The sequence below is a fragment of the Perna viridis genome, chromosome 7, assembly GCF_037379345.1.
Source record: "Perna viridis isolate PV_CMFRI_1.1 ecotype Kerala chromosome 7, ASM3737934v1, whole genome shotgun sequence".
In the NCBI taxonomy this organism is placed as follows: Eukaryota; Metazoa; Mollusca; class Bivalvia; order Mytilida; family Mytilidae; genus Perna; species Perna viridis.
Window position 1 is genome coordinate 44,657,804 of NC_142451.1, and position 14,720 is coordinate 44,672,523.

At 33.7% G+C, this 14,720-nt stretch overlaps 1 protein-coding gene across 2 annotated transcripts in view; it reads left to right on the forward strand.

The window, feature by feature from the left end:
• The window catches only part of LOC148612877 (xanthine dehydrogenase/oxidase-like), a 62,767-nt gene that overhangs the window by 6,390 nt on the left and 41,657 nt on the right, over positions 1 to 14,720 (forward strand). The window contains exons 2-7 of one of the 2 annotated variants that reach the window (XM_088594743.1): positions 450 to 507; positions 5,110 to 5,200; positions 9,493 to 9,601; positions 10,647 to 10,773; positions 12,100 to 12,161; positions 13,583 to 13,720. In XM_088594743.1, the coding sequence (XP_088450869.1) occupies positions 450 to 507; positions 5,110 to 5,200; positions 9,493 to 9,601; positions 10,647 to 10,773; positions 12,100 to 12,161; positions 13,583 to 13,720 (585 nt within the window). Of the gene's footprint in view, positions 1 to 449; positions 508 to 3,157; positions 3,471 to 5,109; positions 5,201 to 9,492; positions 9,602 to 10,646; positions 10,774 to 12,099; positions 12,162 to 13,582; positions 13,721 to 14,720 lie in introns of those variants that run through there. The other variant, XM_088594744.1, reaches the window with a different exon arrangement.

The window sequence follows — 14,720 nt, forward strand, 5'->3', positions numbered from 1 at the left end:
TAGAAATTCCTGATGAAAAATAAATAGAGAAAGATACCTACAAGCTCTATTCTAGATTAATACAATGACTGTGTAGGTGTCATGTTCGTGTAAATACCTCAACTTGTCTTGTTTTCTGTTTTTGTTTTGTTTTTTTTTTTAAATTAATGTCTTTTTCTTGAAATAGCATGTACATGTATATGTTTTTATACTAACAAAGATCATCATCATTGACACTTTATTGAGGACTTTTGGTTTTTCTGAAGTGGACCATTGATATCAAACTTGGGGAAAGTCAAGGATCTTTCATTTTTGAAAGTACATTAATGTAAATTTGAACCCCGAACAATAATAATTTCCTCCCCATTGAGATTATTTAGTATTTGTATAACCTCCCTTATTTTTTGTGTCGTACAATCAACCTTCAACTTTATTTTTGTATTAATTATATCATTTGCTATTTATTGCAGGTTCAAGTTGATCATCCCAATCCTGAAACATCACTACTGAAGTATCTAAGGAGAGATTGTATCCTTTGGCTTTGTATAAAATAGTTTAAATGTCAATAATGCTGCGACCATCACTGTAAATGCAGTGCCTTTTTTAATCCCCCAGCTTTGTAAGTGGTTAATATGTAGTGATTATGATTTTCGTTCATCTCTGTTTTGTCCCTCTGCACCTTTTTGTAACGACTTATCACATACATGTACCATACATCGGTTGCAGTTTCAGACTGAAACAACATCAACTTCCTGTTTGCCAACCTTTTAGTCTGTAGTGTGATCATATGGGGACTAAGGGAATGGGCAGGTATCCTAGCTAGTGGGTTTCTAGGGACTAAGGAAAGAGGGTGGTATCCTAGCTAGTGGGTTTCTAGGGAGTAAGGAAAGGGGGTGGTATCCTAGCTAGTGGGTTTCTAGTTTCAGTCTTTTTCAATATTTTTACAATTAATCCTTTTGTGTTGCTTTAAATTCCTTAATAATTGTATGTTGTAGCATATTAAAGCTGTATATTTTTGCATTGCAAAAATATTGCAAATATGAACCTGCCTTGAAACTTTACAAGTTCACAGCATTACACTAACAAATGTTTTTTTCTTGCTGCAAAAAAATCTACTGCATAATTAGAAGTGCATTCATTTAAGACATCATTTATAAATAATTTTGGTGCATGCAACAACAGAACAAGTATACGAAAGTTTGAAGGTCATTGTTGTCAAATATGGATGTGTCCTCATTAAATTTTGGTCATTGATAAATGAAAACAAAATTGTCCAATCAAAACAACTTGTTCATCTTAAATTCATTTATGTTAAAGAAATGAAAATCTCGCCAGATTGGTGTGCTATTTAATGGATAGATAATAAGTAGAATCATGATAACTAGGATACAAAGAAATCTAAGTTAGGCCACTATAAAAAAAATCCTAGATTCTCATCCAACTGTGTTCAAAATCAGTGGTGGCAGGTTAACTTCATTTTTTTTATCAGTCTTAATGAAAATTGCTGTCAATTGCAAAGAAATAGACCCAAAATTGACAAATAAAATCAAGGTAAAATGTTTTGAGGGGACTGAAAAAAATGGGCCAACAGTGGATGAGAATCTATGATATATTTTTTTCTTTTATTTTGGCCTATCAGTTACTACTTAGTTATGATGATCTTATAGGTATTTATAGGCAACAATGTTATCTCTATTATTTGTATTCAATTTAGAAATACTAGTGACCCCACTTGTCTAATGTCAAATAAATGATAACACTTGTTACTATATCATTACATTGGTGGTACATGTATTTATTTTTTAAAGGGAGATTACTCAATTTATATGTAAATTGTGTGCAATCTGATATTTTCAAGAGAGGGTACATTTTATAAGAGTAAAGCTAGATTATAACAGCAAGCTAGAAAAGCTATGTTATTAATTACATAAGCTAAAAAGCTGTCATTACCTACAGATAACTTTTTATACACCTGTCAAAGACGGGATGTATTATGGACATTGTCCATTCGTCAGTCCATCAGTCGTTCACACTTCGGACAATAACTCAAAAACGCTTTCACCAACTTTAATGACACTTTGGAGAATTGTTCATATCTATTGACATAAGCTCCCGATTTTTATAAATTTCAGATTTTTCGTTTCTGTGTTATGAATTTTTTTCCTTAAAAAAGGGGGGATTTTCAAGTTTTCGAACACTAACTCAAAAACGCTTTCACCAACTTTAATGACACTTTGGTGAATTGTTCATATCTATTGACGTAAGCTCCCTTTCGATTTTTATAAATTCCAGATTTTTCGTTTCCATGTTATGAATTTTTTTCCTTAAAAAAAGGGGGATTTTCAAGTTTTCAGACAATAACTCAAAAACGCTTTCACCAACTTTAAATGACACTTTGGTGAATTGTTCATATCTATTGACGTAAGCTTCCTTTCGATTTGTAGAAATGTCAAATTTTACGTTTCTGGGTTTTACTTTTTGAAAAAAGCCGGATATGGCTAAGGAAATTTTTTCATTGAAAAATTGTTGAAAACAGACCATTTGTTATGATGATCGACTAATGAATATAAAAGGTACTTGGTAACCTTGTCAGAAAAGTGTGTTTTAAACAAGACAGAAATGTATGGGTGAAAAATCAAGACAACAAACTTAGTGAAAATTGAGTAGCCTTGATAATGCCAATTTTTTTTGTGCTTTTTTCATTTACTTTTTTTTTTGGGGGGGAGGGGAGGGTATTCACAGTGTTTCTAGTTGATCAGATAAATTCATTTAAAGCATAAGGACAAGTTAAAAGGGCAACAGGTGTATCATGCGCTTAAAGTGCAGCTGTTTATTTACAATTATTTGATGCTATAATTGCATCAGTTTAATATTATGGTGCTGAGGTAACATGCTTTCTGATTGGATGAAACTCCATTATCTCATAGACCAAACTTTGTATTGATATGACTGTGATGTCATCAACCTTTTTTAATGATTTACTCCCTGAATTTTGATATTAAAATTAAATTGTAATGAATTGCATTTATACTTTGTCAGCCTATTTGAAATAACCACAATGCCCATGTTGCATAATACTATATACACAGGTTATTAAGTGTGCACCACATGATGAAGGTTATTTCTTCATAGACCAAAAAATATGTAACTTTGAAGAAGTAACCTTCATCGTGTGGTGCACACTTAATAACCTGTGTATATAGTATTATGCAACTTGGGCATTGTGGTTATTTCAAATAGGCCGAAAAATATTTAACATTTACTCTACACGTTGACATAATCCCAAACCATTAGAGTGGGGAAACGCTCTTGGACCCATGTGGGGTCTGGGAGTAGGCCAGAGCGTCAACACAGCTGCCCAGCCGCTAGTAGGACATACTCTGACAGAGTTCTTTGGTCAGGTATCCCGAAAGCTGGGCTCCGCCACCAACACCAGTTGGTTCTACTAACCCACTAACATCGACCGTGAGAGGCCTGTATTGGTGTTCAAGGTAATTAAAAAAACCCCAATCATCATATGTAAAATTCATTCCTTAAATATATATTAAAGAATGGCAATATCAGGTGAACAATTTTGCCAAATGTACTAATTATAGTATATATAAATCTGACTTGGGTCTTGTAAATTATCTTACTGTACTATACCTTCAGATTCAATGTATATAAAAAAAATGTAGCTTATGTAAATCTAGATGTTGTAGTCATAGGCCACTAATTGAATATCGACAGGTCTGAGAGAAATTGTGACCTATGTACATGTACATGTAGTTTTAACAAACAAGGTAAAATTGTTTTTTTTCATGAAGAAAGATGCAAGTTCTTGCCTGATTATCAGTGTCAAAAGTACTTTTAAGCTTTAATGATTTGATGACTAGTAATGACAAATATACTCTTGTTGGATTGTCTTATGCCATAATGTCAGTATTTAGTACCTAGGATTTCACTGCCTTTTACACGTTCCATTTTAACACTCTATTCATATGTTCAGTACATTGTCTGCTTTGTTTATACAACATGCTTCTCAGTGGTATTAATATTATTATGTACCTGTGAACAAATTTCATTTAACTTTGTTATTATAATTTGTACTATCATGTCTTATGTGAAGCCTTTTGTGAAAATCTGCAAGAGTCTTCAAAAAGTCTTCTTGATCAAATTTTGCTGAAATTTTGCAGGGTGTTTACAGAGTACAATGTACATGTACTTGGTCATACATGTAACATTCTTTTGATTCAACAAATTGAAGAAGAGTCATGGGACTTAGATGTTTTTTTGCATTTCGTACTGAAGGAACACTTTGCCAGTGTAATCCTCTGAGTTTGTTGATTGATTGATTGATTGTTGGGGTTTAATGCCCGAGCAGCAGTATTTCAGCTATATTCAGGTGAACATGAAGTGGATGATAAAATGAACATGAAATGATGATGAAATGAAAAATGGGATGGGAAACAAGGAAAATAGGGTCAACAAATTTTTATTGCCACTGGAAATAGGGAGAGGTGGGTAGGGTCAGGCAATTTAGTCTCCTCTGGTGGAGCCAGATTGTTCCTATTCCGGAAGAATACCACAGTAGGGTTCTTTAATGTACGAGGAACGTGGCATCTTTCCCAACACAGTGCACCACTATGGTTTGTGGTCAGGTTTTCCGTATTATGGCCTGACAACTCCAGCATGTAACACGCCAAGGGTACCCCATTTTGAGCACCCTAGCCCCCCGGCTAGATTTCTGAGCACTATTTAGTCACCTTTTACGTCAAGCTTAGCGCTGCTGCAGGCCTATTCTATTAACACCGGAACCTGCACTGGGTCTGAGTTTGTTGAAACTGAGTATGTTAACAGACAATTTATCTATTTTTCTGTTTATTTCTTAGATTACATTTATTCAGTTCTATCCCACAACGGTATTCAGAGTGATTTTCTCATGTATATATTTCTGAAATGGCTACATACATGTGTGTACAATAAAATTTAATATTTGTATGTAAAAAAAAATTATTACGATTCAATATTATATTGTTATATATAAGATAAAGTAGAAATAAGATAATCCTTGCTATTAATACATGCACAACCATTTTAATAAAAAAATCATGTACAAGTAATTGACCTATGACCTTAACAAACCTCTAGTATTATTACCAGGCACAAAGGAGGCATGTGGACAGGGAGGATGTGGCTCCTGTACTGTTATGATATCAAGGTGTACAGAAGACGGACTGATGTATCCTTTTTAAGTACATGTAGCTCTCCAGGTAAGAATCATGCAAAATGTGATACATGGTTGGAAAGCTTACATATTTTTATTTTTGATATTTTGATTAATAAAATGTTATAGTTAACATAAATTAATATGTGGCTTTTCATACAACCTGTGCTCTTAGGAGATACAAATTATATAGAATGTACTATAGAATTCAGAGTTAAAGGAGATAAATATGTAAATAAAAGTAAAATACAATAGAAACTGTTGGATTTTCAATGTGGATTATCTATTAAGATCCGGCATATTGGAATGAATAATTATACATTTCATAATATAGACCTATATAGCAACTTATTAACAAAAATAAAAAATATGTAGCCATTTTTTGGGGTGTATCAAATTTTACAGAATTTGCATGATTCTTACAAAGACTGCTACTTAATATAAAGTTACCATGAATGTACTTGTATTATTTGTTTCTACCCATCAGGTGCTTTAATACTGGTATTGGTATTTTTAACTTGCCTTTCCAGAAGGGCTTTGTGAGTTATTATCGTCACAATGTGTCTGTCATTGTTCAAAAATGTTTTCAAACATCTCCTCTGGAACTACTGGACAGAGTATAACGAAATTTTGCTTGAATTTTCCTTAGGAATTTTTTATTTTGCAAAACACATGGCCACTGTTACTTAAAAAAGGTAATAGGGTCAATCTGCAGAATTTAGTCCAAAACAGTTGGGTTTAACTAACATCTGATAGGTTGTAAAATTTAGTAAAATTGTTCAAAATGATGGGATGGACCTATGCCAAAATTTTCAAAAAGATTTGTTAACAGGTATGTTAGCTGTGGATGTTGATACTGATTTTTTCTTCCAAATTTTACATTTCAGCTTTGAAAGTCATTTTCTCTAAAAACAGAGTAAGGATTGTACCCAAACTTGGCATGAACATTCCTTTGGATATCCGTAACAATCCATGGGTGGGGACTTTTGATCTTGCTAAAAACATGCCCACCATTACTTAAAATAGATCATAGGATCAAATTGAAGATTTTGGGAAATAATTAAAAAACCAGTGGGTTAAGCTAATTCTGACAAGGTTAAAACTATTAGCATGATGGGACAGTTTCATTTAGATCTGTGGTGATGATGGATTTATTGCCCTTGAAGAGCCAAAAAAATGACTGAGAAATTTATTTTATAAGTTGAAAATGTGATGAAAAACTAAGATGCTCTCTATTGATTAAATGATTCTTATGACAATATTACAGTAGAGTCTAGAGTCCAATTTTGAGTTATTGCTGTAGAAGGCTAAAAAGATCATTTTTGACCAGGTGAGTGATTCAGGCTCTGTAGGGCCTCTAGTATCCATGCATGTCAAAAACTCATCAAAGACACAGTTACAAACCATGTATCCAGTCTAAGTTTGTCTGTCCCTGTTACACTTTCAAAGACAAGAACTATATAGACCATGTATGAAATAGGTACATTGCACTGGGTCATTGTTCTTGATGTGGTTTGATTTATAAATATAAAAAAAAATATCATATGTACATAATGTAAATAGAATAAGCATTGTTAGTTTGGTTAGTTTTTCTTAACCATAAATCATCTATGCCATAGGCAGATGGACTGGTACTTAAAATTATACTATCAAACAAAATCCAAAAACAATTTCCATATCAAACAAGAATTTTTTCCTGTTGCTGGATGTAGTAAAATCATTTAAGCATACATACCAAATATTTCATCTTCACTGTATATTTTTTTCTGTTATAGTGATTAAAATAGTATTTTTTAAGGTAGAAAGAAGTTAGTAGACCAAAGACAGGCTGTATTTTATGCTATGTAATGGAATGACATGAGATTTCTATATTACAGTGAGACTTGTTTAAACCCAAACCCTGTATAAACCACACCATGAATAAACCCAAGCCCTGTCTGAACCATACCATGAATAAACCCAAGCTCTGTCTGAACCTTACCATGAATAAACCCAAGCCCTGTCTTGACCATACCATCAATAAACCCAAGCCCTCTCTGAACCCTACCTTGAATAAACACAAGCCCTCTTTGAACCATACCATGAATAAACCCAAGCCCTGTCTGAACCGTACCACCAATAAACCCAAGCCCTCTCTGAACCATACCTTGAATAAACACAAGCCCTCTTTGAACCATACCATGAATAAACCCAAGCTCTGTCTGAACCATACCACCAATAAACCCAAGCTCTGTCTGAACCAAACGCTGAAAAATTAAAAAATTCTCTGAACAAAACCCTGAATAAGCAACTGTCTAAATTAATTCTGTCAAATTGTACTCTGCTTAAGTTCTAAGTATGTTACTTAGTATCTATTTGCCTAAATTAGAAACACAAATGTTTTGTCATACAGTGGATTCCTGTTAATTCCATAGCCTTATTTGTCATATATGCAATTAACAGAAATTACCATTTCAAGAGAAAAAACCTAATATTTTCAATGTTAAACTGGGACATATTCTTTTGTGGTGTCTAATTAGATTCCTGCTACAGTGTCTAGTCAAAAGAAAGAGAAAATATTGTTGTAAAACAAAGTTCTTCAGAAATTAAGGTATTTCACTAACAATGTATAGTTGTTTTACCCATTTAGGTACATTTTTGAGTAAATTTTAGAAAAAAAAATATTTATGCAATTAAGAGGAATTTTCTAGTTTTGGGTATTTTCAGAATCAAAATATCTTATGTCAAAGGTTTATGTCAGGAACTTCCCCATTGCTTCTGAATGAATTACTACACAGAATATGATCCACATATAATTCCTGTTATATCAATTAATTAGTAAATATGTCTCCGGCACTTATTCAGCTTAATAATATTCTAGTATTCCTGCAAATAAAATTAAGTTCTAGTCTTAAAATAAAATGAAGACTTGATGAACTTCTTTTTGGCCTTGAAAGATGTTTAGTAATAAATTTGCTGTAAGCTAATTTAGTTTTTGAAAACAAAATGTAATTTTAGAAGCATTGAATGTGTTAAGCATGTTCTTCTCAACACACTTGTCTGTCGAAATCTTCATTCGTCAATCAATATATTATAATAGGAAGTGAAGAGCAGTAATTTTAATCAATTAAAATTGGCGGGAAAATTAAAATTGGTAAATTGTCTATTTTCTAAAAATCTTATGTACATCTAGGAAATTATTTTCTTAAGCAGTGTTTTTAAATGGAACTGCAAATAAATGTTTTGGACAGGATTGAGAGATTGTGAATAAGGTGAAATGAAACAAATTTTGTAAATGTGTGTGAAGTTGGATACTGTTTAAATATTGATCTACAATTATATCCATAACTGTGAATCATCCACATCAGGGGAAGACTCCCACAAATTCATTGAAAAAATAATCTCCCAAATAAAAATGTAACATTTGTGGGAAGTTAATGATTTCAATTACTATCAGTATATTTTGTTTGAAAAATACAAAATAATTGAATTTTTACTTAAAAAAAAATGCATTTATGTAAAAATCTCCCACTCGAGGCAGTGTCAATGGGAAATTCTCACATGAACTATTCCAAAGGTGAACAGGTATGCATATCTCAAAATCAATATTAAAGATTAACATTCAGTTTAACTTTTAAGAAAATATATATGTAAAATGCAAAGTTATGATTACAGTTAAAATTTACATCATGTAATCTTTGAAATCGATTGTGTATATATGCTGCTATTACAAGAATCAAAGACTTTCAGTGCTAACAGCACTTTGGTTGGTCTTATGTTATGCAAATAAGAGGATTTTTTACACGGACAAGATGGGAATATTTTTGTTCTTTGAGTTTCTTTGCAACTAAGCAAGATGTGCAATTAACAAGAATGTGATTACATGGAAAACCAGGTATATCTTTTTTCCTCAAAATGGCCGAATTTTAAACCTGTCAAAAAAAAAAAACACTATAAGGAAGTATCAGGAAAATAATTGGTTAATAGTAGTAAAATATTTTTCTTAATAGGTGTGCCTTAATTGTTTTGGAAAACATGCTAAAGTATGCTCTTTTCCATGACTGTGCTCAGCTGTCTTAGTTTTGAAGCCAGAACACTTGTGCTTAATAGCATTATTTATGCATTTAATATTCTTTTCATACAAGAAAACAAAAAAAATAAGTAGAAAACAGGTGTTGGAAATTTCTCAATATTCCAAAACATGACCCGAAGACTGCCTTTGGTGGCTGTTTATCACAGTCTAGTAGGGGTATTTGCCTCATTAATACCCCCCTCATTTCCAATATCTTTTCTATTATTGTTTGAAATGACCTTAACCCTAATTTCAGACATTTTTCAGCCAATGCTTGTTTGGTATCAATATGTTATCTACACGGGATGGCTGTCACTACAGTGGAAGGAGTGGGAGGGACGGATAAAGGGCTACACCCTATACAGGTTGGTGACTATTTAGGCTGTCACTACAGCGTAAGGATTTGGTGGGTCAGATAAAGGGCTACACCCTATACAGGTTGGTGACTTTTTAGGCTGTCACTACTGTGGAAGGAGTGGGAGGGTCAGATAAATGGCTACACCCTATACAGGTTGGTGACTATTTAGGCTGTCACTACAGCGTAAGGATTTGGTGGGTCAGATAAAGGGCTACACCCTACACAGGTTGGTGACTTTTTAGGCTGTCACTACAGTGGAAGGAGTGGGAGGGTCAGATAAATGGCTACACCCTATACAGGTTGGTGACTATTTAGGCTGTGACTACAGCATAAGGAGTGGGTGGGTCAGATAAATGGCTACACCCTATACAGGTTGGTGACTTTTTAGGCAGTCTCTACAGTGGAAGGAGTGGGAGGGACAGATAAAGGGCTACACCCTACACAGGTTGATGACTATTTAGGCAGTCACTACAGCGGAAAGAGTGGGAGGGTCAGATAAAGGGCTACACCCTACACAGGTTGATGACTATTTAGGCTGTCACTGCAGTGGAAGGAGTGGGAGTCCTCTTTCTTGAAAGATCCACTTAGTTGCTCAAAATGTTATGTCCAGGGTAGAAAAAAGAGGAAAGAAATCTATGACCAGATGAACGTTGGACTAGGAAAGACTGAATTCATATTTCTATGGATGTTTGTGTATTCGTGTACTTTCTACTTGTAATTATCCTGGAATGCTTCCAAAAAGAGAAAATTCAAATTAAGGGTCTTTTGGGTTGAAAACCATTTTCCAGAAGTAGTATTACTCTATGAGGTTGTTATCATGTTTCTAAAGTTATTTTGGTTAAGCCCTGGTGAAAAGTGAAAATTTTAGCTTTCATTTGTGATAAATCAAATTTTACATACCAGTACATGTATATTCAAATGAATTAGAATGTTATTAAACAACATCAAGATCTATTATTGCAAGTTTATTGGACTCTGTTCCCCAAGGATACATTTTATTTTTCATAAAATTTAAAAAGACAGCCATTGCTGAATGTATATTTGTATTGTAGAAAAGTCTTGTACAGGCCCAGGGATTTCAATGTGGATTCTGCACTCCTGGAATGGTGATGACCATGTATACTTTGTTCCACAATATACCACAGCCAACAGCTGATGATATGGAGAGGGCTCTAGAGGGTAAGTCTCTATTGTATACTCAGTTCTGCAATATACCAGCTTATCAGATGGAGAGGCTCTAGAAGGTAAGTCTCTGTCATGTTTACTCAGTTCTACAATATACCAGCTTATCAGATGGAGAGGCTCTAGAAGGTAAGCCTCTATCATGTATACTCAGTTCTGCAATATACCAGCTTATCAGATGGAGAGGCTCTAGAAGGTCTGTCATGCATTCTCTGTTCCTCAATATATCACAGCCAACAGCTGATCAAATTGATAGGGCTCTAGATGGTTAGTCTGTCATACTCGGTTCTCCAGTTTACCGCAGCACACACTTGTCATATGGAGATGGTCCCAGCAGTTAAGTCAGTCTCTGCTAAACTTTACTTCACAATACACCTCTGACTACAGTTGGTAGATGGAGAGGGTAATGCAGTCATTGATGTTCTCTGACTACAGTTGGTAGATGGAGAGGGTAATGCAGTCATTGATGTCCGATGACTACAGTTGGTAGATGGAGAGGGTAATGCAGTCATTGCTGTTATTTTCCTCAATATACCAAAGAATACTATTAGAAAGACTAAAAATAGAGGGCTGTTGTGAAAATTGAAATGGTTTAATTGGAGAATCAGGGGCATGATGTTTTTATACTCCCCCACCCTTTTGAGTGGGGGTGTATATTGATAGGGGTGTCTGTTCTTCATTCCCTCCTTACATCCTTCCTTCCATAGAGAGGAAACTCATTTCTTATCTGTTACTCCACCTACATCACTGAATGGAGTTTAAAGAAACTATTACAAATTTTTTGTTATACCCCCCCTTCCCTCCCACCCCCCCTGCAAACAAAGTGGGGGGTATATAGGAATTACCCCATCTGTCTGTCTGTCTGTCTGTGTGTCATGTAACTGCAACTTCTCCTTACCTGCTTTAGGAATTTTGATGTAATTCTATAGGAAGGTTGGGTATCATGTTTCAAAATGCATGAAGGAACAAGTGCATGAAGGAATATAATTACTGTGGGAGGACTCCAAAGAGACATGATCCAAACTAAAGGTTTCACATGGTTAAACGTTGTAAGTACAACTTCTCATTAACGGCTCAATGGATTTTGAAAAAAATTATTTGGAATGTTTGATATCATTTTTCAATATGCATGAAGGAATATAGATTCTGTTTAAGGACTCCAAAGGGAGATAATATAAATTAAGGGTTTTACATATTAAAAGCCTTGTAAGCGCAATTGCTCCTTTGTTAAGTTGAACATAGTGTAATTAAACTATATATACATGATTTGACAGATAATTATCATATTGACACCATTTTACTTTATACCTTTTTTTATTACAGGTAATCTTTGTAGATGTACAGGATACAGACCTATAGTTGACGGATTCAAACAAGCTTCCAAGGTAAACAATGACATTCTTGGTCATGTTCAATCAAAACAGAGCTATGGGAGAAATGTTACCAGCAGCTACTGGAAAATTGTGTTTTCCCATTGTTTTATCAAAGGTTCTGATTAATTTTTCACCTACTATGTTTGTGCAATCTACCTCTAAGATATGATTTGAAATTTTCAGCTTATGAGATATAAGCCTATGAGCTCATGAGATATCTTTATACCCACCACAAACAAGGTTTGGGGTATATAGGAATCACCCTGTCTGTCTGTCTGTCTCTCTGTCTCTCCACAATCCTTGTAAACACAAGTCCTCCTAATCTGCTCAAGGAATTTCGATGAAATTTAATAGGAACGTTTGGAATTATATGTAGGTATGCCTGAAGGAAAATAATTACTGTCAGAGAACTCCAAAGGGACATAATCCAGGTCAGGAGTTTTACGTGTTAATGCAACTCCTAACCCTCTCAAGGTATTTTGATGAAAATATATAGGCAGGTTGGGTATGATATGTTGATTTGCATGTAGGAATATAATTACTGTTGGATTATTCCTATAATTCAAATCCGATAATCCAAAAACAGGATTTTACATGTTAAAACCTTGTAAGCACAACTGCACCTGGACTATTCAAGAGATTTTGAAAGGTTGGGTGTCATTTGTGGATGTGCAAGAAGAAATATAATTACTGCCGTAGGACTCCAAAGGGAGATAATCTATAATAAGGGCTTTACATGTTAAAACTCCTCCTTAAACATTCAAAGAATTTTTGTATTATTTTACAGGAAGGTTTGGTATCATATGTAGATGTGCATGAAGGAATATTACTGTTGGATGACTCCAAAGGGAGATAATGCAAATTGAAGGTTTTACATTTAAGTTCATTTGAAGCAGAGCTTGTTCTCTTTGTTAGCTTGCTCACTGTATTTTTAGTTTTGACAGTACTCTTTGTCTCCCACTGCAAAATAAAGAGGATTTTAGCATTGGTCTGCATATGTACATGAGTCCTGACTACATCACAGGTACTTAGTGGAAGACCTGATATTGAATGAACTGTTTAGTAGTGTGTTTTCATCCTATATTTACTCAATCATACACATTTTGATTTGACAGATGTTACTGGAGTTTCATTTAAATAAGATAATTTTGTGTTTCAAAGGAGAAGTTCCATTAAGGAATAAATTTGGAAAAATCTTGAGTTTAAATTGAATCAGTGTTTTGACATCAAAATACTTTGTTTTAAGCCCAATTAAGGCATAAATGTCTATGCAATTGTCAGCTTGAGACTACCTTAAAATATGTTTGTAATTTGTGAAAAAGAAAATACAAAGGGATAGAATGCATTGTAAAACAGTGAACTTTGACCTAGCTGAACTATGGCAGCAACATTCCTATTGATAAATTTCATTATTTTTTTTCTTCATGTATTAGGAATGTCCATGTGGTTTAGGACTTTGTCTACAACAAGAAGGTTCTAAGGAAACCGATGTAAATACATGTACTCCATCATCTTTAACAGAGAAAACTAAAGATCCAACACAGAGTTTTATTTTTCCTTCAGAACTACAGGTAAATAGGGATTGATTTAAAAAAAGATTATTCATGGCCTCTTATTTTGTTTTAATTTTTATTTACTCACTTTTTGAAATGTTTGCATATATCACATTTGAAATGTTAATGAGTACTGGCTTTTAGTATTTACAAGCTGTTTGGTCATAATGGTTTCAAAATAACATCACAAAATATTGGCTCTATATAGTTTTCAAGACCTTGTTTTTAATATGAGAAGTTAAGAAGTGACTTTTAAATAAAGAAAAAAACATTATTTTTGCCAGATGTAGTCATGGTATATCAGCCTTACTGGTAATTAAATAATGCTTTGTTTCCCAAATTCGACCCTTCAAAAAATGTTTGGGTAGGTCAGTAGGCAACAAATTTTATTTTTTAACATGAAGGTAAAATTTAAGCATGTGATATATCTCAAATGCATTTTGAATAAGAAACAGTAAATTTTCTATCAAAATATTTTATCAAAAAATTGCAGTATATATCTTTTTGGGGTAGGGGGATTTTAAATGGGTCAGTTGGGATTGTGGAATCAAACAAATATTTTTTTTACCTCAGGCTTTTTTTTTTTTTTGATAAATAATTCATAGAGCATGCATTTAATTTTTCTGTTTTGCAAATATTTTTTTTATCCCTATCTTTTTTTTTTCAACTATATGGTAAAAGAAATTGCAGCTCAATGTTACCTATGGGTATTCAATGAATGATGAAGGAACCCTTACACCACAGGGCAGGCTGCAGCTGCTGGCCCCAAAAGTTGTGCATGAACTGCAATAAGACTTTATTTTCATTGTATGCACACATTCATATAGTGAATTATGAATTATCTAGTACAGATTCGTGTACTTTACTTTTTTAGATTATGGACTTCATTTAATAATAACTGGTCATACCCATATTTATCCATAGAGGTAGTTACCAATATAGGGAATTGAATAGGGAAGATGTATAAATGTTCTGGAAGCATGATCAGTCTGTTGACATCTTTAGCACCATATGAAAT